Raw genomic sequence first — 24,685 nt, 5'->3', positions numbered from 1 at the left:
ACTATTTAAAAAGCAACACTCTACGGCAGGGGGAGGGGACTTATCTCCAGTGCACGAAACTGTGTATCGGAAATTCTAAAGATATGCTCATTTAAGCATCATTTAAGCTCATTTAAGCTCATTAAGTTATTTTGCAACACTGCTGTTGAACTGAATTTTATGGTTTAAGTGCAAAGAACATGACATTTAATAAATAAAGGTAACACACAAGACATTAAAAAAAAAGCCCCTTTAAACGTAATTTAAAAACCTGAATTTTTTTTTTTTGGGGGGGGGGGTGACATTTTCTAGAAAATCACTTCTCAAAAATAATTTACTAGACCAAAATATTATAATTCATAATATTATTATATTGCATTTTCATAGCATTTCAGAAACAGTTTCGATATATAATGCAGTCAATGTGAACCTTTGCTTAAAGTTGGCATGAGGAATTAAACAAGAGTGAGTAAATACTTCATTGCTGGAGAGTAAGCATCATAATTTGAAGGGTCCATAATTTAAATGTTAAAAGAAAACCTGCTGTCTGAATTTGACTATAAAATAAATAGAGTGTAATTTCAAAGTCTGTTACAAAAGCAACACTTAAAACTAAGTGTATCCCTTTCTGAGTATTTAATTACAGTGCAAGAAATAGCCAGTTATGGTTCTGTTGACAACTGATCTCTTTTTGTTTGTGATGTTAATGTGATACTTGATCCCAGTCACATTTTTTATATGATTGTAAAAGTGCTCCTGAATTTAAAGAAAAATTTTTAATTTATCAGGAAATCTGCACTCCTGATATGAAACTAAAAAGTCATTCAAGTACCAACACTTGCAATATAGCACACATCGTGCCTAGCAAAAATAAAGAACCAAGATATAATTGTGGAAATATAGATCATACGTCATATGCGTTTAGTAATAAAAGTAAAGGATTTAAGTGCTTTTAATATAATTTATTTAAGCATTAAGCCATATAGTGTGTTAAAAGGACATCTAAAAGTAGACAAGATGACAAACTTTTACAATATTTGCTCAGATGCATCAGATAGAAATGCATAAAACTGTTCTTTTAGGTAATTTTCAAACTGAAATTTTAACAGACACTGGTAGTCAAGTAAGTAATGATAATTTGAGAATATACAAAAGAAGATAGTTACTTGACAAAATCTGGCAAATCGACAAATAATGGGATATGACAATGGAAAAATTAAACCTGTAGGAATATTTGAAGGCAAATTCAAAATTAATGGTTCTTTATTTAAATCAAATATTTATTTTATCATAGAAAATGAAATGTTTTTAAAAGCTATCACTGAAACAGAAAGTATAAATCTTGAAGAACTGACTTGAAAAGGGAATTGAAATTTAAAAGTTGAGTCAGAAAACTAATGTATACGTTTTAACATTTATAATAATAAGGAAATTTATATGAGTCATATTAAGAATGCAGAAAATTGTGAAGAGATATTACAATTAGTAATGAATTATAAGCCAAACAGAACAAAAAATCTACTCTGAACTAGTATTGAATGATAAATTTCCAGTCTATAGCTCACCAAGATGTTTCACATTCCACTTTGTCCAGTAAACAATTTTGAACACTTAAATTTTAATAGAATATCAATCATTTCTTAATTGACCATAGATGAATGATTCTATGAAGTAGTACAAACACAATGATATTTTACAAATTAACTTTTCAGAGAAGCGTAATTTGTCACCTTTTGTTTGATTTGAACATAATGACAGATAAAGACAAGAAGATCAAAGTATTGATATTGGGTTGGCCGATAAGTTCTGGCTTTTTTTTTTTTTTTTTTTTTGTTTTGTTTAGGTTTCAAAAAAATAAATAAGAAATGAACAACAAATCAATCAATAATGTATTCTCCACTGGTCTTTCCAACTTCTTTCCACCCTTCAACAAGCTGTTCAATGCCTTGACTGTAGGAACCACCATTCTTTGAATAGCTTAAACCAGTTTTCAGCTGTTCTAAGAGGCATCACTTTGTCCTACATTTCACAAATCTCTCGAGCAGCTTCTATGGTTTCAGCACATTGATTAAACGCCAAAAGCAGGTGTCGAAAATGCTCTTTTTTTCAACAACACTTCATTTTAATAGCATAAAAAGAACAAAAAGTAAAACATAAAAAAAAAAAAAAAAAAAACTACACACATTATTTTGTACAGCATATGATTCTCTATCTAATAACATAAAACACTACTGCCAAAATATTTTATTTTCACACCAAATTTTCACTTCAAAAAGTGATGACAGGACTTATGGGCCAACCCAATAGAAGCTGAAATTCTAAATGGCTTCATTGAATCTACACACAATTTACATGAAGATGTGAAGAAGCAAACGCAAGAGATCCAAGAAGAAACTTAAAAGACATTCAATCAAAGTAGAAAATTCCCTCATAAATACTATCAACTCATTGGTACTTAAGCAGTTCTGGATTTCAGAATTTTAGATTATCAGTTTCAATCTAGGGAGGTAACATGAAGAAATTATAAAATTAAAAATATGTAATAGTTGTTTATGAAATAATGGAACATTTATGACCTTACAATAAACAAAATTTACCCAAAAAACTCAGTATTTACTTCTTTGTTTTATTAAACATTTTGGAAGCACTTCCGCAGAGAACCTGGTAAATGTAAACATCGCCAACTTTGGCGATAATAGTTCTAACTTGGTAACCCTTCGGATTTATCCCATTCGCTTGTTCGAAGTTTGCAACCATTCCTCTTGCGTTTATGTTGTTGAATTAAGACTGTCGTTGTTCACATTTGCAGATTTATATTATTCTTCTCTTATTTATTATTATTTTTTCTGAATTTTTTAACAACGAATAGATAGAAATATTTTCGTAGATAGATGCCGGTTCTCGGTTCGGGATGAAAGGAGCGGTGAATGCTAATTTGTAACACGGCTGTTCACATTGTGTTCTTAATTATTAACAGCTCTAAGAACCATGAGGTTTCCAAAGTCTAAAATAATTTGTTTTCGTAGACCGCAAAAATGTGCATGTGCATTTTAAATAATTAAGTAATGCTTTTATTTTTATTATTGTTTATTGTCATCTAAAATTCTGAGAATAAATCAATTTTTATGGCGTAAAATTTTAACAAGATAATATATTGTTAATGCTTTTCTAACAATAACCTTTCAGAGGATGGCAGGTGTGGCATAAATAGATGATTAAATTGAAATAAAAAAATATTGATTATATAAGATGACAGAATAGTTTGATGCATCACCATGGTCATCAAAATTAGCAATCAACTGCTGGTGTAAGGAATATATTGTTTTCTGTGTTAACTGGAATTTAAGACAAATTTTTTTCGTATATCACGTTTAACCGGTTAATTTCAGTATATTAATACTAATTTATATTTTTTAAATGAATTTTTATTTCCGTTATAAATGCTTATATATTGTCTTATGCTTAATAATATATTCTTTTCTGTGCTAACTTGAATTTAATACAAATTTATTTTTGTATATCACGTTTAACCCTTTAGTTTTACATCTACATGCATATTATATGTGAATTTTTACTACCATATGCTTAATATATTGTTTTATCTGCTAACTTGAATTTACATGCACTAAAAATCACGTTTACGGCTCGGCTCATCATCGATGAACCGCGAGCTTGGCGAGTAAGAATGCAACGGCGCCAACGGGTTCTTTCCCGAAGCGCCAACGGGTTCTCTGCGGATGAAAATGTGGTTGTTTAAAATTCTTCATTCTTATTTTTAACTTCATTGTATGAAGTAAAGGAAATATTGTAAACGGGAAAAATTTCAGGCATCATATTTCAATGGAAAATATCCATTTTGGAAGACTCCTGAATCCGTATTTACTATTTTTTTTTGGCATGATAATTGTGTGTACAAAGAGAATAAAGAACTCTTCCCCCCCCCCCAAATGGCTTGTAAAATCGACTTAAAATGGATTGAAAAGGGATTTGATGTATGTACGTTTGTATACATGTATCTCGCATGACTCAAAAATGATTAGCTATGGAATATAGAAATTTTGCATAATGGAGTGCTATAACATCTAGTTGTGTACCTCCCATTTTTACTGCAATCAGCAGTATCAAACATATAATTATATACACAGCTCAAAAGTCCTTACCCAGTCTTCATTTTTGCTATCATTGGTCGTAGTCATATACTTCCAATTACCAAGTGATGAAAATACATTGAAATGATGAAAATATTCATGTTTCGGCAATGTTAAATTTTTCTGAAAAATTTAATTTTTGACAAATAACAAAATTTAACTTTTAATGTGATCCCCCAGTTCCTATACTTATATTTGGTAAAGTTTCACACTCATAGTGAAAAAAAATTATATCAAGTTTGACTCCCATATGACAAAAAGTGATCGGGATATACAATTTCAAAATTTGTAATTTTTTATGCTATTTTCAACTTGCTTTGTAGGATCAGTTAATTAAATTACAATAATTCAAGGAAATAATTTTAAATGAATGGCAGCAAAAAATGTATTAAATTTAATACGCCATACAAAGAAGTCATGTGGTGATCAAATCTCATTTTTATACGCAAACATTTCTTATTCAATTACAAAGTTCCACTGTTTAAAACAAACTTAGACGAAGTTACATAAAAAATAATGTCTTCTTAAATATAAAGAAAATATGAAACGGACTTAAATTAATTTTAACAAAATCAAAACAAATGGCCAAAAATATATAATGGGATATTACTTCAGTATTTCTAACCAAGAGATAAAATGTCATCTTAATGAGTTTGACATGTAAATTTCAATCTTATGAGGAATACTTAAAAGTGAATGTATTTTACTGCATTTTATACATATTTTAGTTCAAATAAATTCTCAGTTTATTAGCATGACACTGATCTGGTTTTGGGGAACCTTGGTATATAATGCATGCTAAGGAAACTGAACTGATAGAAAAATGTGACAATGTAGCACATATTTATTTTGAAATATAGTTGCCATAATTTACTTTACTATTTATTAATGCTCTACAGTTGTGTAAAAATGACCTTATTAAAAATCAAATTATTTAAGAAATTTAGGAACTTAAGGTAAAAAATACAGTTCACTGGAATGTGATTGCTATGAAATATACACAGCTTTCTTTATGTTTTTAATCCGGGAGCATGCATGCTCATAGGAGTTGCACGACCTTGCGCCACTGGGTTCAAAAGACCCGGTTCTTGTTTTTTTGAAGAAAAAATTGTAAATCTTCAGGAAAAGTGTTACATCTATGCCAATAATAATTTTTATAATGAAACTTAAAAAATATGCACATTAATTTTTTTATTTTCTCCAAATGTTTTTATAAAACAAAATTTATTAAAGGAACATAAAATCTTATTATTTATTAGCATAAAAAAAAGTATGCCTTTTCTTTGTACTAGTTCTTTATTTTCTTTATTATCAATATAGACGCAGAGAAAAAAATGCAACAACAAATGTTAACAGCACATTGAACTTGTCATGCGTTCCAAACACAAATATTTTTCACATACAAAGCCGTGCATTTTCATTTTTCTATGCTTTTTCGCTGGGCAAACACTGCATCCTTTTTTTTTTTTTTTTTTTTCTTTTCCAATATTTTTTTTCCTGGTAAAGCAATTTATTTCATTCTTACTCTTGTTCTCAAAATATATATCAGTTTCTGAATCAGTATCATGTGAACTAATAATTCACGATCACTTCCACTCTCATTTTCTTCAGAACATTCTTTGCCAGTTAATACACATCTAATAATTTCTACATTTCTTCCTTGTAAGATAAGTTATGAGACATGTTTTCCACTTTCTATACTATTACAAATCAACTATGTAATAGCAGTACGAATAGGCTCAGTGGGATTAAAAGACCCGATCCAATCTACATCAAGCTTCCAAATTAAAGTCCCAGCGAAAAACTTCGAAAACATAAAGATGTCGACCTCAGATACGATTACACTGGACCTAAATAGCTTGCATGAAATAGGCGTGGTTTGAGAAAGGTTTGTTTTATCACACGAGTCCATTGGACACAATGCGCATGCTCGCAGGTTAACCAATTCGTGTTAACTGTTGCTACAGTAAAAAGATCACTTTTAAAGCAAAAAATCAATAAAAGTTGCAGAAGAAATATGATTAGACAAACACAATTAAAGCTATTTTTCGCTTCTTGCCATCAAGCATGAAGAGGCAAGTAAAATCGATTTGAAAAATATACTAAATTCTTCAAAAAACAAACAACAAAAGTACACAAATGACCACTCAAATTATGTGTATAATAAATTCATTTATTATTGCAAATGTAACATGATTAGCATTTTTTCTTTCGTTTTAGTTAGTTATGTTTACTATGATTATTTCTGCGTGGTTTTGATGTTAATAAGTTTTCTTATTATTAAAACAGTCTTGAATTTTAAAAAAAACATTAAATAAAACACAGTTACTTGACGAAAATAGATTTTAATTCATAATTACCTATCCTAATATGCTATTTAGTATATAAATATATAGGTTTACCTAAGAGTCCCAAATGTGTAGCTACGCCACTGCTTAAGTAAGTAAAATCTCCCCCCCCCCGTCCCGCTTTCTATTAACCAGGCAGAAATCGCACCAAGAAATGTTACTAGAGTGGGCACGTGGGGTATCACAGTATTATTTAGCTTTAAAACTTTTTTTTTTTTTGGTTCTCGTGTATTATAAATAAGTGAATAATAATTGGGTTTCAAAAAATTAATTTCCGAAATAATCTTAGAGTTAAAATTAAGATAAATGAAAATGATAAAAAAATAAACATCATGCCTCTAAGTTTCATTGCATCTCTAATACACCATGCTTATTTTATTTCTTCACACTTTGAATGAAATACATTCATGTGTTCTGGGGACAGAATGTTTTCACACTTTAAACATTGCATTCACTTTCTTCTGTCCTTGGCGCGAGGGCAAAAAATTTATCACATCTTTCATACTTAGATGTTTCGAATTTCATGTATTCGTTTTAATTCTTCGTCGAAACTTCTGCTTTTGTTTTGCATGCAGTACCTCAATTTCTTGGAAAAGTATTAATCTCTGATTCTTTGTTCAATACTTTTTACTTCCTTGTACGAAGTAAAAAGGAAGTATTGTAATCACGAAAAGTTTCAGGCAACATATTTCAACGAAAATATCCATTTTGACCGCTATCGAATGCATTTTAACGATGTTTTTGCGTGATATCTATGCGTAAGGACAGAATAAAAGACACCTTTCCTCCAAAAAAATTATAAAACTGCTTTAAAATTAATTCTGAAGAGAATTTTTCGTGGGGTCTGTACGAACGTATGTACGTGCGTACGTATCTCGCGTAACTCAAAAACGAGTAGCCTCAGAACGTTGAAATTTTGTATATAGGACTGCTATAACATGTAGATGTGCACCTCATATTTTGGTTGCAATCGGCCACCCCAAACGTATATAAATATATTTATACAGTCAAAAGTCGTTAATTCGGACACCCATAATCCGGAATGATCTATAATCCGGACCTCAAAGCTACAAACTTTCTGCGCATGCGGCGCGTTGACGCATGCGCGTAAGACCTTTACCGCTGCGAATTTGCGTGTGAGCGTGCGCAAAATACGTTTACGAATGCGCGTTTAATGTATAACGGACGGGATAAGCTAAGCTAAAATTATCTAATTATCTATTTCAGTTAATGTTGCAGATTGTGTTGTTCCTTAATCTTTTAATTGGATCCGGATTATTATTTTTTGCAGACTGTTAGAGCAATTTTATAAAAGTAAGCTTAAACTTTCGATTATGTCAAATAGAATTTCCGATATATATTTACTAATATGTAAAGGATATACAAAGCGAAAGTATCTTTCGGAGTCCATTAAACAAAAAGTGGAAGTGCTGCAAAAAATGGATAAAGGCATATCCTTTGGTTATCTAATCTTTAACGTTTGTTTATCTAAACTTTGTTTATCTTTAACGCTGCGGCCGCGTGGAGAATTGGAAGTTCATCTGTCAGCACTATCCTTATCTTAAGGGCAGATGTTTTTATTTTATTTGGCTTATAATTCCTTACTCAATGTAGTATTTCATCTCGATGTACTCCGTCTTTGATATGATTTAAATCAAATGCCTCGTCATTATAATTCACTTCCGATAGCGAAGAAAGTAACAGAGGTTATTGAAAATGAAAAAATTTCGATTGACAAATTAGTTGGTATTCTCGACACAGCAATTATAGGACTTGAACAGCGGAACTTTGTAACTGAACAAGAAATTATGTCTGTTTATAGAATTAAGGAGAATGTATTATCACATAAAAAATGAATCAACTTTAAACAACTTACACTGAAAGAAATGTTTAATAAAGTAAACAAATAAATATTAAGCTTTTTTTTTTTTTTTTTTGTAAATTTTGATACCCTTTAGATCATAATTGTTCTTTATTTCGTAAATTACGGTTTCATATTTTTAATTTTATAATTTCTGCATGCCATTTTACCAGATTTAAACTGATTATCTATAATCCGGAAAAATCGATAATCCGGAATCGCCGAAGTCCCGACGAGTCCGGATTAACGACTTTTGACTGTATATATATCCAATCTGTTACCCGGCTCAGTGATCTCAGTATCTTTACTCTTATACGTTTGTAAATTGTACATTTTTTGCTTTAAAAATGATTGAATTATGCTTTTTTTATCTTTCGGTTAAGGTTTTTATGCCTTTCGTAATTCAGGAAGCAATATTTGTACAATTATCAACAATTTAAAAGCTGTTTAAGTGCGGTTAAGTTTTAAATAACATGGCGGACATATTTGTTTACATTTGAAACAGCAGAATTGTAGATTTGTTGCCAATCTAGAGAGACTAAGCTTCGCAACACAAAAATAATGCCTTCATTTATTATTGCAAATTAAATCATGCTTAATCCTTTCTGGAATTTTTTCGAGGAAATAAGTGTTTAAGATTTACTTCATAATTTTTAATGCAGATATTTTGAGTTTTTATGTATTTTTGCCTTGTCGCGAAGTGAGAGCTGAATTAATTGAATGAAAAATACTAAATCGTCTGTGAAAAACTGTTTCTTTTCTGTTTTGTTTGTTTAATTTCTTTCATACATCATTTTAGCTTTATTATAGTATTTGAATAGAACATGTGGCAACGATAATTCTTCAAATGATATAAATTTTGTGCATTCAGAGTGTCGTTATAGTAAACAAATATAGTGAATTTTAAAGAGTGCATTTATTCTATTGTGGTTTATGCGCTGTCGACGAAGTAGATTTAATTCAATCCAATCAATTTAAATGAAATTCAAGAAAAAATGCATATAATTCAATATTCCGTACAAGGAAGTCATGTGGTGTACACATCAGATTTTTTTCATTAATTGTAATGCTAAGTCCTTCAGAAACAGACTTCTGTTTCTGGTTGGTGGATTAGCAGGTGAATGTAATATAATTCAAGCATTTATTACAGCAACATTCAGTGCAGGAAAGAAAATTACCATTAGCCACCTCCTTGTTATTCTGGAAATTGAATAATTGGGCTGACATTTCATCCCCCATATCCACTGTTTCTTTAGTCATATTATTAAAACATATAATTCCTGACGTTTTATTTTCTCCAATAGTACCATCTATAGTATGATCGTTATATAATGTTGAAAGCATAAGAACAGTTTTTCCTTTTTTAGGAACATCAGGAATTAATGTTTTATCTTTTTCGAAAACAAAACATTGTAGAAAATATTCTTAGTTTCATCTTCAGTTTCCGAAATGCAATCTTCATCTCTTTCAAATATTTCTAATAAATCTCACATGCGTTGCATCTTCAGTTTCCGAAATGCAATCTTCATCTCTTTCAAATATTTCTAATAAATCTCACATGCGTTGCATCTCCAGTTCATAGGGACCTTTTTACCATAATGCAGTTAGAAATTTTTAAGAATTTAATGTCAAGTACTTTAAAATCACTTGTGAATAGAAATATTTACTGTTACACTCTAGAAATAAATTTCTGAACTAAATATTCAGTCAGAAAAACACTTACACGAACAGGCGCATGGGGTGTGTCATACCCCAGTTCCAACAAAATACCGATAAATCTTTTTCTGAAACACACAGGCAAAGAAAAAGCGGTTCTGAAAGTCAACCACAACTGGAAACTCAGCAGCACAGAATTTCAGTTTCACAAGTTGGGAATATTCCACTTTTATGTAGGGCTGGGGTATGATACACCCCACGCGCTTTCCTGCGGGTTAAACATACAAGACCCAGAAATGTGGTTGTGGCTAACGTCAATCAATATTGTAATTCCTTAGGACATGCAAATGAAATGCAAAATTAATAAATAACTTAATTAGCAAATCATTATAATACTACACTTTAGTTACAGTGATGGAACATTCCTTATTCCTTTTCCTCAGTTTTGCATGCTGCTTAATAAACAATAATCCAAGGCTCCTGGTGGTTTCTCAAGATCACGTGAACAGCTCTATCTGTGCAAGCCATACCCTCCAAATCCAGATGCCTACCTCTCACTCCATCCAAACTCTTTACCCATCCAAACTTGCTCAGATGAATGAACAATCAGGACAAGCATAAGATAACTAGTAAAGAGGTAAATGTTTTTCAGAGGTAAAAGTGCCTTCCTTTTTCTTTTTCAGATCTTCTTAGGAGACTACCTGAAGAATTTTCAGTGATATACCTACTTCTGTCTTATTATTATATTACCATTTCCTTTACTTAGTTAAAATAATTGCTGGGGTTGAGGAAGTCCGGATATTGGATATCAGATTTCGGACTTTGTACTGTATAATACCAATTTCCACAAATTAAAATTCATTATTATTTCATAATTATCAAATTTAAACAGCCAGAATTTGTATTAATAATCATAATTTATAAGCTGTAAATTTATTAGTTCTCATTATATATAATTCAGACACACTTCATATTATTAAATATTTTAAATTATCATAAATTCTGTTTAATTGCAATGAAATATTCAAAGGAGTTTAAATGAACATCAAAAAATCAATTTTAAAATGCATGCATTAAGAAAAAACTATTGTTGCTGATGAATGTAATATTCTATTACTTCATTTCATTTATTCATTACATAGTTTGATATATAAATGAACATAAAAAATAAAACCAATTTTAAAATATATGCATTAGAAAAAAAACTATTGTTGCTGATGAATGTAATAGTCTATTACTTCATTTCATTTATTCATTACGTTGTTTCATATATAACAGAAAATTATTATAAAAAATTCATACTAAATCTAGTTCAAATAGTACTCCGGAAAATAAGCCAACTGGACTTACTTCAAATGTATCTCTGGAAAATTTATCAATGACAGATCTTATTCTATTTACCCAAAACTGCCTTTCATTAGCATCACTAGCTATAATGGAATACATACATCACATTAATAGGTATGCTTTCAAAATAACATTGCAAGCATTTTAAAGAGATCTCAATTCTTAATCAAAAATTTTATTTTCTATTTTCAAATATAAATATTTGCTTACATTTGTTTATTTTTACAAAACATGAGCATCTGCAATATAACACCTACCCTTCAATTTATAAACTTCTCCATAAACAGCATTTACAGAAAAAGATTGGTTATCTTCCTCATTTGGCAACACAACTGCTCCCTATAAAACAAACCATTATGTAAGACAGTTTAAAAGATCAAAACTTTGAAATATGAAATGAAACAAATAAAAATAATTAAGGGAATTACAAATTAGTCTTTAAAGGAATTAAACAGCAAAAACGTTTTAAAAACTACCTCTTCAAAGCATCTTTATGCAGAACTCAAAGGAAGCACTTATTCTTACCATATGAATTATAGTCTGTTACTTTAAAACAAACATTTTAAGGTCATAATGACCATCCCCTCATTTATGTAGTGTGTATCATCATTACGACATAAAGAGGATTACGGGATTTAAGAATACAAGAGAGAACTTAGCTATCTTCCCCAACTGTCATTACTATAACTATGAGACAAGAAGCAGGACAGATTAGGCCTTGAAGCAGGGCTGTGGAGTCGGAATCATGGTTAGGCAGATTTTTGGGAGCTGGAGTCACTAAAAATATGTAGACTCCAACTCCAGTTTTTGTTGGACAATTTAAATTTGAAATGAAATTAAAGTAAATTGAAAAAATAATAATAATAATGACAAACTGAGTTATTATTTTTATTTATGGATTATATAAATTAATAAATAATTATTTTCTATTTTATTGACATATTAATAAATAAATATAAGGGAAAAGGATGGATTTGATATTTTCCATTATTGATAAAACTGATCCATTTACTTACTTATATGTAAAATTAGTTAAAAATCTCATTGGTAAATTTAGATAAGCAGCAATAGAAGCAAGAAATCCCAAAATTGATACCATTCTTAGAAAGCAAGCAGGAAAAGGAGCAATTATTGATCAATTGCAGAATAATTATGTTACGCTATATATACAGTCAAAAGTCGTTAATCCAGACTCGTCGGGACTTCGGCGATTCCGTATTATCGATTTTTCCGAATTATAGATCATCAATTTAAATCTGGTAATATGGCATGCAGAAATTATACAATTAAAAATATGAAACCATAATTTATAAAATAAAAAGCAATTGATCTAAAGAGTATCGATATTCACAAAAAAAAAAAAAACTTAATGTTTATTTGTTCACTTTATTAAACATTTCTTTTAATGTAAGTTGTTTAAGTTGCTTCGTTTTTTGTGCTAATACTTTCTCTTTAATTTTATAAACAGACATAATTTCTTGTTCAGTTACAAACTTCCACTGTTCAAGTCCTGTAATTGCTGCGTCAAGAATGCCGACTAACTTGTCAATCGAATTTTTTTCATTTTCAATAACCTTTCTGTCACTTTCTTCACTATCGAAAGCAGTATTTTCTGGATCTAGAACCATACTACAGATTTCGCCGTCTGTTAACTGATTGATGATTGGGGCATTGTCGTTGCAATGAAAACTTCTGTTATACCATCTTCATTTATTAATGCTTCTCCACATTTCTTTACAAAATCCAACAACAGGAAATTTTCACCTTTAGTTTGTGATGTCCAAAAATCTTCAAATTCGCGGCTATCATCTTCATCGTCCTCACCATGAAATTTGGTAGCTGGCCATAAATTATGCCATGCATTTTTTAACATATCTGGAGACACATTCTCCCAACACACATACGTAAAGCATACAAAAAAAAGTTTGTGGCTTTGAAGTCCGGATAATGGACGTCCGGATTACAGACTTTGTACTGTATACTAAAAAAGGCTTAGAGTTCAACCTTAAAATAAAATAACTGTATTTTAACAAACAATATTTTCTTTTGTATGAATAAATTTCTATCATTCAGATGAAAAATGGTATAGAGTACAAAGTCTGAGATCTGGACTTGTCAGGACTTCGGTGATCCCGGATTTGGGATTTTTCCAGATATTAGATCATCAGTCTAAACCTATTAAGATGGCATGCAGAAATTATAAAATTAAACATACAAAATCATGATTTATGAAATAATGAAGCATTTATGATCTAAAAGGTATCAAAATTTACAGAAAAAAAAACATTTATATGTTTGCTTTATTAAACATTTCTTTCAAAGTCACTTGTTTAAGTAGCTATGTTTTTCGGCTAATTATTTCTCTTTAATTCTATAGACAGATATAATTTCTTGTTTAGTTACCAAGTTGCATTGTTTAAGTCCTGTAATTGCTGGGTCGAGAATTCCGACAAACTTGTCAATCGAAATTCTTTTGTTTTCAATAACCTCTCTTCTTCATTTTCTTCACTATCAGTAGCGGTATTTTCTAGATCTAGAACCATAGCTAAGCTAAAATTATATAATTATTTATTTCAGTTAATGTTGTAGATTGCGTTGTTCCTTAATCTTCTTATTGGATCCGGCTTATTATTTTTTGCAGACCGTTAGAGCAATTTTATAAAAGTAAGTTTGAACTTTCGATTATGTCAAAAAGAATTTCCGATTCTGGAGCTGCCAAAGGATCTACAAAGCGAAAGCATGTATCGATGTCCATCAAACAAAAATTGGAATTGCTGCAAAAAATGGATAAAGGCATATCCTTTGTTTCTCTAACCATTCCGAAATCTGTTTACCAATTTCACGCTGTTCTGCGGGAGGGGGGGGGAATCGCGGCGCACAATGAACTGGAAGTTGATCTGTCAGCTCTATCCTTATATTCAAGGCAGATGTTTTTATTTTATTCAGCTTATATTTGGCTAATGCAGCCAGCACATTCGCAGACATCGAATCTCCGACCAAACTACCCAGTGTTCAGTGACTTTACCGCTCGCCCACTGGCTGGCACGCAATTATATCCCATGCTGGCAATAAGCAACATGTTAATTAATCCAAAGGAAAAAGTTGTTAAAATTAATGATGAAAGTACACTAAATAAAGGAATACAATAATTATATTAATTTTTATAATAAATTCTTTAATAAAATTATTAAGACTATCCTTTTTTTTTTAAATTAAAAAAACAACAAATACAAGTAACTGCAATCATCCTCTCCCCAAACAAACACACACTTCCAAAGTAATTAAGTTTATTTTCCTCCATCCCATCACCTTTAAACAAGTAATAAATGAAAAATTCTATCAAATGTAACATGAGAACATTAAGATTTATAAGGAGAAAGCTGAGAAAAATATTAATTACAGCAAGATGAATTCCTCCTCTTGGCCTACTCTTCCTTCTTTCATCTACCTGTAAAAAAAATATATTTAATACCATCTTACACATGTTAAAAAAGTTTTATTCTTTAAATTTAGTAATAATTTATTCAAATAACAATTCATAGTAAAACAAAAAATTCTGCACAAAATAATTTTTCAAAAAGTGTTGAAATTATTCATTTTAGGAAAAAATGAGTTTTACAGTGGATACCTTCCGATTATTTGCATGGCTGCTTACAATTTTCAATAGATCTGCTAAATTTTTGGCATAATTTTGAGTACACACACAACAATAATTAACCCACATATGTGTTTAAGTATGTGAGTACACAATTACATGCTTTATATTTAATGGCCATTTTGCTAAACCGTATCAATCAGTTGTAAAAATGTAAATACTGGCTACATAGATTTTTCTCCCCTCATAAAATTTTATATTTTATAAAATGCTTCTTTTTATTATAATTTACATGTAAAATAGTATCTACCAGATGTAAAGATAGATCAACAAATGTTTTCCTCCAATTCACAAAGTTGCCAATGAACTGGTGACTTTTTTGTATGGGTGCAGGTAATTATAAAGTAACTTATTCACAGTTTTTTATAATAATAACAAACAAATAATAATGTGTAATGAAAAAGATTCCCCCAAAAATAGTCACTGCAGTTTTATTAATTAAATGAAAATGCCCTAGAAACATATAAAAGCAAATTTTACTATATTAATAAATCATTTGAAAACTGTTTGTTTTCACAATATTGCTGGAAATTCTCAAACTAGATGTTAACCCTAATCACCAAATACACAACATATCTCTACTAGTAGAATTCCTTGTGAATTTATCATTAAGTTTTCCATTTGTTGTGCTTGGATATATTTGAAGAAGTCATTAGAAGATGTTCTATTATCAAAGCTGATACTTAAACGCTTTCCCCGAAGTTTTATCATATATGCATTCAAACTTCAGCTCCTCATATTTAGAGTCAGATGAATATATTGTCATTGTGTCTTAATATTGTCATTACTTCTTTATCTTTTTTCATTTCATACGAAAATATAACAAGCTTTAAGGTACATTTTACTGTCTCTTTTGAGAGGCGATTTAGAGGTATTTAGTGGATCCACCATGTCAAGAGGGCTACTTTTCCTTGGTAATTTATTTGTATTTGAATCCATACCTTTCGTGTAATGAATGATTCCCACATTCCCCTCGGAGTAACAATACACTTTCATTACCTTAAAACCACTTTGAGCACACTGCTTAGTCACAGACTTGGTATATGTGGGAAAAAGTGTTATTTCAAAATGGTTAGAAAGAATAAAAATGACTATCAAATTCGTGGGTGGAAATCAGAAAAATTACCATTAAATTTGAAAGTGGAAATCAGTACCCATCTGCAGGATGAAGAAACTTACTTGGTTTGCCACATGTACATTTTAGTCACATTATGGATTGCCTATTTTGGCAGCACAGTGCATTGCTTCCTGAATACTTTTCAGGGAATGCACATAATCAGAAAGAATAAAAAATAATAATATAATATTATCTAATCAAATACTTTTAGAATTAAGTGTATTTACTACCTGTGACCTTGTATTTAAAAACTACTGTGAGAAAAATAGCAATCTGTTTTAAAACCATCAGCATAACTTAAGTAAACATCTTAGACAAGATCATTACATTTTGAATTATATGCATGGATGACCTTTTATAGGGGAACATTATGTATGGTAGCAAATTTGACATTTTTACTACAATAAGAATGAGAGACCAAATGTTAAATTACTGGCAAATATTAAGCACTATGTAAAGTAAGAATTTTTTAAAACAACAGGCCTAAATTTATTAAGAACAACCAGTGAAGCAAACATTAATTGTCAAGAAATCAGACAATATTTAATCACAATCTAATAACAGTATAATACCTTTATATTTAAAGGTCTGATATTAATACAGGTACAAAGTTACTGTTTAACTAAGTTGTCATGTGGGAAAACAAATATACTTAGAGTGATACTGGTAATAACCATTCTTAATTATATGTTCATTACTGGTGCATGGATAGATCCTGCAACTGACCTTCTTGTTGATAGGTTATATATATATATAAACCCACAGAATTAACATTTGAAGAGTCATTAAAAGAAATAATTCTTGTACTTATCCCTTGGTTCCCCCTTTTTTTTAATCATGCATTAGCAACACTTCAGTTTTTCCTGTTATTGTGAATAATATGACACATTTTACATTTAGAAAAATAGATCCAATGATTCGCATATTGTTTTTTGATTCTAAAATATTTTTCGGCTGATCTTTGGAATACGGTAACAGGTAGTTTGGCGACATTTTAGAGGCGATAAAGGTTACTACCTAGGACTTTGGGAATAATGTGAGAACTACTCAGTTCCGATTACGCATTATTTTGTGTGAGGGAAATGAGCGATCATGAGATATGTCATGTGACATTAATGGACGAATCATTGTTCTTTAATCGGAAAAGGGGGTATATTTGTAAGCAGTAGTTTCATTCCATGTTCTGTGAAACAGTGTTGTTTAATATTTGGATCCCATGTCCGTATATAAAGTAAATCCGAAATTTTTATTGCGTTTATGTGTAATTGAAAATAATTGCTTAATTGCGGATAAGTATACATGTCCAATATGTGGGAATGAAATGAGATTGTGTGAAAGGAAGGATATTACAGATAGTTTGAATGGCGGTGCAAGAAACCTGGTGAAAATGGACATTTTGTGATCCGCCATGCACTCAAGATTCTGTAGAAGATTAGGTAAGTTAGTATTTTTAATTATTTGAGGATATTATTTTTATGCATTGTTCTAAATGTAAGGAGTAAATGAATTAATATGGTATTATTGGAAAATTGTTATTAGCAATGATTTAGTTTAAAGTAATTAGGATTGTAAGCTAATTTTTATTAATTTAATGTATGTGCTTATTTATATTTTAAGTAGTGTTTTTTAATTTAATTATATTTTAATTTAATGATCGTGATTTTGATAGTTATATGTTTGTAGTATTTTGGAATACGTTTGAGTAGAAGTAAATGTGCATGGAAAGAATTTAAGTATTTGACACTAAGTATTTGTAATCATTTTTAATGTTTTGTTATAAATTCGTTGGTGACGTTTATAATAGATAATTTAGAGGTAAAAGTTTTTGGATATTTTATTTATTTTATACGTGCAAATGTCCTTCCTTGGAAAGGGTATATACTTTTTCACGATCAGGTAATTTCATATATGTCCTTTTTACTGAATTTAAAGATTCACAAAATTTTCATGCATTTTCGTGAAATTTTTCTAATTTATGAGAAAAAAGATTCACAAAATTTTCCTGCATTTTCGAGCAAATTTTCATTCAAACCTGGTAACCCAGCGGATTTATCCTATTCGCTTTTGTTCAAAGTTTGTAATCATTCCTCTTGCATTCATTTTGTTGAATTATCACTGTCGATGTTCGCATTTGCAGATTTATATTGTTTTTTTCTTATTTATTATAATTTTTTCTGAAAGAAATATTTTCGTAAATAGATGCCGATTCTCGGTTCGGGATGAAAGGGAAAAATACGGCGAGAGGGGTGAATGCTAATTTGTAACACAGCTGTTCACGTTGTGTTCTTAATTATTAACAGCTCGTAGAACCATGACGTTTCCAACCTCTAAAATAATTTGTTTCCGTAGGCCGCAAAAATGTTCATATGCATTTTAAATAATTTAGTAGTGCTTTTTTTTTATTATTGGTTATTGTCATCTAAAATTATGAGAATAAATCAATTTTTATGGCGTAAAATTTTAACAAGATAATATATTGTTAATGCTTTTCTAACAATAACCTTTCAGAGGATGGCAGGTGCGACCTAAACAGATGATTAAATTGAAATAAAAAAATATTATTGATTATCTAAGATGACATAATAGTTTGATGCATCACCATGGTCATCAAAATTAGTAAACCACTGCTGGTGTAAGGAATATATTGTTTTCTGTGTTAATTGGAATTTAAGACTTTATTTTCGTATATCACGTTTAACCGGTTAGTTTTACATCTACATGCTTATTATCTGTGAATTTTTACTATTGTATGCTTAATATATTGTTTTGTCTGCTAACTTGAATTTACATGCACTAAAAATCACGTTTACAGCTAGCTCGGCTCATCGTCGATGAACCGCGAGTTTGGCGAGTAAAAATGCAACGGCGCCAACGGGTTCTTTGCGGATGAAAACCCTTAATTAATATTATAAAATATACTATATACAATATAAGGAAATTCAGTCAACAAATTAACTTTTACCATGTAGTATTCCAGCATTCCAGTATCTGGGGTTAGAACAAACCATCGATACTGCCATCCCTTTACCACATTAGTATATTTGTATAACTGCCCTTCAACAGGTTGCCTTAAAAAGAAATTTTACCTTAATTATACCTCATTAGTTACCATTTACTAGCAAGTTCTTAAATAAAGAAAAATTATAACACAAATACTGAAATAAATTCAATTTTCATGGACTAATGATATAAAAAAAAAACTTATTTCATAACTACCTCATTTTAATGGCCTCTGCAGCCTCAAACTCCTAAAAATAACAATAATAATAATGAAAGATGTATAAATCAAACAAATAATTAGAAGATGAGTAAAATTCTTTCAGTAATTATTTCAGAAAAGGAAAAACTAAAATTGCTTCCTTGTTAAAGCAGCCATCCCATACGCTTTTTGCAACATTTGAAATCTCCATGTTACAAACCGGGCAGTTAAATTTGCCAATTTTAGCAATTAAATGTGGTGGCTGCTTCAAGCAAGTAGAGAAATAAATTTTCATTTAAATTACACAATATGTATCTCACATGCAAATACCCATATTTTTGAGATGCCATTTTTTTTCAATTTGTATGCAGTTTACTACAAGAACAGTATTGAAACCAATTCGCACTTGAAAATTTAATTACGAATTGCATTGTTATAGCGGTATACGAAAGACAAAATATAGTGCCATTCCGAAAACTAATATTAAAATGATATGTTGAACAACCGAACGAAAACTATGGTAAAACAGAAAAAGAATCTTCTCTTCTCTCTGAGACTGTGGTTTCTTGTCAGTTACAAAAGGAAAAAGTATTAAGTTGAAATATCTTCGAAAAAAATACCTCAAGACAGCTAATAATATTTATGAATAATATAAACACATTTTTACGTAATTTATACGTATTTAAGGTATCCGACCTCGTACAAAAGACGATTTTCGGACAAAATTTCGATTTTTACTTTATTACATTATCTTAAAGAACACATCTTTAGCTATAAAATACAAGGTTTTGCTTGTTGATATGTTAATTAGAACTGAAGTTATAAGCATTTTTCTGTAACGGAATAAACCGGAAGTTCAATATTCTGGACCGGAAGTGAGCGTTTAAATAGGCATACTTATTTAGAAACTTTATTTATCATCAAGATTTTGCAAATTATAAACCATCGTACTAAGTTTAGATATTTTGTAATACATTTTAAGAATCTGGCGGTAGTTTTTATCCCTTAATTTCGTATTTAGTTTGGCGCAGAGGGTATTCAACGTTGAATGGATGTGTTACTGCTTTGTCGATTAGCATTGACAGTCTTGATTTGAAGGCTATGTCACATTCTTGCATCATTTGCACAAACTAAACAAAATGGAATGCAATCTTCAGCACAACATATAGTTCATAATACAGTAAAAAGGCGTTAATTCGGACACCCATAATTCGGAATGATCTGTAATTCGGACCTCAAAACTAAAAACTTTCTGCGCATGTGCCGCATTGACACATGCGCATAGGCGTTTACGCGTGCGCGTAAGACCTTTTACGACTGCACATATGAGTGTGCGCAAGTGCAGAATACGTTTTCGCGTGCGTGTTTTATGTATAATGGACGTATAAGCTAAAATTATCTAATTATCTATTTCAGTTAATGATGAAGATTGCGTTGTTCCTTAATCTGCGAACTGGATCCGGCTTATTATTTTTTGCAGACTGTTAGAGCAATTTTATAAAACTAAGCTTAAACTTTCGATTATATCAAATAGAATTTCCGATATATATTTGTTAATATGTAAAGGATCTAAAGCGAAAGTATGTTTCAAAATCCGAAATCTGTTTATCAATTTCACGCTGCTCGGCGGGGGGAACGCCGCAGCGGGCGCGTAATGAATTGGAAGTTGATCTGTCAGCACTATCCTTATCTTCAGGGCAGATGTTTTTATTTTATTTAGCTTATAATTCCTTACCAAATTAGTATTTCATCTCGATGTGCTCCGTCTTTGATATGATTTAAAACAAGTTCCTCGTCATTATAATTCGCTTCCGATAGCGAAGAAAGTGACAGAGGTTAGTGAAAACGAAAAAATTTCGATTGACAAATTAGTCGGTGTTCTCGACACAGCAATTATGACTTGAACAGCGGAACTTTGTAACTGAACAAAAATTATGTCTGTTTAATAGAATTAAAGAGAAAGTATTATCACATGAAATGAAGCAAAACTTAAACAACTTACATTGAAAGAAATGTTTAATAAAGTAAACAAATAAATATTAAGCTTTTTCTTTTTGTAAATTTTGATACCCTTTAGATCATAAGTGTTCTTTATTTCATAAATTACGGTTTCATATTTTTAATTTTAGAATTTCTGCATGCCATCTTACGAGATTTAAACTGATGATCTATAATTCGGAAAAATCGATAATACGGAATCGCCGAAGTCCCGACGAGTCTGGATTAACGACTTTTGACTGTATATATAGCGTAACATAATTATTCTGCAAATTATAAGGAAGCAGCTTCAACATAATTATTCTGCAAATTATAAAGAAGCAGCTTTGGGTGCGGAAGCAGTTGGTGTTTATTCGCTTTTTGAATGATCTATTAAATTACGAAAGCTGAAGTACACGGAGTATTATGAGGATGGAGATTCTAAGGGGTTTTTAATTGTGAAAAATATATATGGTAAAGATTCGGTCAAGAAACCGGAATGCATTGGACATGTACAGAAAAGGGTTAGTAGTGTACTACGAAAAATAAAAAACTCCACTCCTGGATTGAAAGGGAAAGGTAAACTGATTGGTTCTTTTATTGATAAACTACAGAATTAGGGATTGCAATTAGAAGTAATGTTGGAAACTTAATTGAGATGCAGCAGGCTGTACTAGCTGCTTGTTCCATTGTAGCTCTTCTTTGAAGCCAATGCCCTCCTCAATCAACGAGTTGGTGCAACTATCAATGTGCGATTGCAGAAAAGAAAAAAAATCAGCCAAAAACCTCTGGTATATCAACATATATTTTGAATTTAATTAAGCCTACGTATATGGAGTTGACTACATAAACAAGAGTTATTAAAAATGTGCATACATGGCAAAACTCAAAATATCAAAGAACGTTTTAATGGCATTTTATTGCAAATTGTTCCTCGCGAACATTAATGTTTGGAGCAATCATTAAATAACATTAAATAACAAGTGTTGTTATTTAATGTTATTTAATGATGAATTCATAGGTTTGCTTGAAGCATTTTCATGGTTAGCTGTGTGTTCTGAATTTTACACTGAGCAGGGAATTCTAAAACTTGATAAAGTGCAAAATCATGACTCTTGGCGCCATTCCGCAAGTTTTACAAAAACCCAAAGAAAAAAATTACGCTTTGTTCAAAAGAAAAAGCGCAATGTTTGTGAAAGTACAAACAAGGTGTCAATTAAAAAAAGGGGAATTTTTATTATCAGGGATGCATTTTTCACTAAGAAATTGTTTTATGAAAACTTTAAACTTGTTTTCTGAAAAATGTGTTTTTCAGTAAATATTGCCAATGGTAACAGCCATAACTCACAATTTTATGAATAAAACTAAATGATACTTTCTATGCATGTTTCATATAATCTGATGCATGCTCTGAAGCAGAAGATTTTAGAAATATTAATTAGAAGTTGAATTGTTACTTTTTATTCTTAGATTTTGGAGGCAATATTAGGAAAATATGCAGTTAATACTATATATTTTGACATATCTCAAGAACATATGAATATTTCTTAATTATTTTGCTTCATTGCATACAAAATAAGTGTAAACATAAATACAAATTAAAAAAACTGTCCATTTATGTATACATTGTTCACCATGGTTGTTGCCGTAATGACAAAATTTTAGCAAAATTTATCCTTTTTTTCATTATTTTTCAAAATTAAAATTACTTAGCATTACTTTTTATGCTGTTTTCACTCATTAGTATGCTTATCTTCAAATTAATACGTTTATAGTTAAAATAAAAAACCATTTCTTAAAAATTGGTACCCGAACGAGGTCGGATACCTTAAGTAAGAAACTGAGAAAAGAAAATTTACTTGAGCTTTCTTCATCACTTCCTCGAGTTTGCTCTTTTCTTCTTCTGTCAACCCAGGAACCTCTTCTGTTAAAGAATAATAAATACTCCTCGACGCCCCTGTTTTGAATAGAGAGCCTCCATCTGCCATCTCTGCTTGTCAGTCGATTCATTAGTTTAGATAAGATTTGCAATAAAAAATAGATAAAAGCATCTGGGATTTCTACGCACACAATAATACCGAAACTAAAAATCCCCAAAAAAAAGACAGACAGACAAAGTAGACAGATGTCTTGTTTTGCACCTGCTAAGTCTTTGTGCACCGATGGGCGAAAAATCAAACTTAGGTACGAAGGAAAGATATACACAGATCGTATTTTATTCTCGAGTGTCAAGATGTAGAACATCTTTTTACTCGACTTCTGATAAAGATCGGGAGGGGGGAGGAAGAGATGGGTGAAAGGAGCATGGAGGTAGGAAGTAAGATGGAGTCGCCCTAAACAAGTTTCTCCCGTACCCTGCTCTGAAGCACCGGCGATCCCTACGTGGTGACCAAAACATTGGGTCATTTACCATTCAGTTCTATGGGATTTGACGCGTTCGGATGTAAATGTTTTGTAATTACGTCGTAAATATACATATAAATGTATATATTTTCTTTTTCTACAACACTTCAGAGTCCTAAGTATGTGAAAACAACATATTTTTAAACAACATTTCATTCTGAACGGAATTAAATGCTATACTTTTCACAGGACAGTTTTCTCAGAATGGTTTAATTTGAATGAAATATTTTCACAAGTTTTCGTTAATTACATTAGAAAAAAAAAATTGAGGTAATTCGATTTTATTCGGTTAAGGTACAAAAATTAAGATCAAAGTTTATCGTATTATTAATATTAAAATTATGCATTATTTCTTTTCTATTTATAGAGCTTCTTCCTAAAATACTTTCTTAAATATGACATGATTTTTTGGCTTCTGAGGCATCTTTTAAATCGAAAAATATAAGTCAATTTATAATTAATGCTCTATTCGGTTCATTTTAAATTAGAGAATGATTAGGAATTAGCGAAATACTTTAAATAGTACTTGACTTTCTCTAAACATTTCTGAAATAAAGTAAGTTTTTTTTTTTTTTTTTTTTTTTTTAAGTATTATTTAAAACTTGTAACTGAGTTATTATAAAATGTAAGGGAAATAATTCTTTTAATTATACTTATCATATTTTTTTTTACCCTTCATTTCAACAATACATAATCCAAAACTCTTTATTACGTTCTTAAGTGCGCATCTCATAGCATTTGCTTTACAATACCTTTTAACAGATTGCTTTCCAATACGAACAATTCTTGCTTAAATAGTTTTATAACGTATTTGTCAACAGGATTTCAATTTATGTTTACAATTCAATATTAAGTTTATTATATATTTAGATAACATTTATAATCATTATAAATTAAAACATTTAATAATTAGATTTCTTCACAGTACTTTCACAGTTGTTTATAAGTGAATAAATTCTTCATTTCAAATACATTTATAAATAATTTAATGAATA

The 24,685-nt window shown here is 30.3% G+C and overlaps 1 protein-coding gene across 2 annotated transcripts in view; it reads right to left on the bottom strand.

Moving 5' to 3' along the window:
* LOC118194658 (oxysterol-binding protein-related protein 11) overlaps nucleotides 1–23,418 on the bottom strand; it is a 69,959-nt gene extending 46,541 nt beyond the window's left edge. The window contains exons 1-6 of one of the 2 annotated variants that reach the window (XR_015044401.1): nucleotides 23,147–23,418; nucleotides 19,328–19,359; nucleotides 19,074–19,179; nucleotides 14,740–14,787; nucleotides 11,597–11,678; nucleotides 11,343–11,422 (exon numbers count right to left, since the gene is read on the bottom strand). Coding sequence is in view for 1 of the 2 variants with exons in the window: in XM_085827656.1 (XP_085683782.1) it covers nucleotides 11,343–11,422; nucleotides 11,597–11,678; nucleotides 14,740–14,787; nucleotides 19,074–19,179; nucleotides 19,328–19,359; nucleotides 23,147–23,275 (477 nt within the window). In the remaining variant the exon portion in view is untranslated. The remainder of the gene's footprint in view (nucleotides 1–11,342; nucleotides 11,423–11,596; nucleotides 11,679–14,739; nucleotides 14,788–19,073; nucleotides 19,180–19,327; nucleotides 19,360–23,146) is intronic. The other variant, XM_085827656.1, reaches the window with a different exon arrangement.
* Between the last annotated feature and the right edge of the window lie 1,267 nt (nucleotides 23,419–24,685).

The sequence above is a fragment of the Stegodyphus dumicola genome, chromosome 12, assembly GCF_044657685.1.
Source record: "Stegodyphus dumicola isolate Sdum_Otavi_A_Nest chromosome 12, ASM4465768v1".
Classification (NCBI taxonomy): domain Eukaryota; kingdom Metazoa; phylum Arthropoda; class Arachnida; order Araneae; family Eresidae; genus Stegodyphus; species Stegodyphus dumicola.
This window is presented reverse-complemented; position numbering and strand designations above follow the sequence as displayed.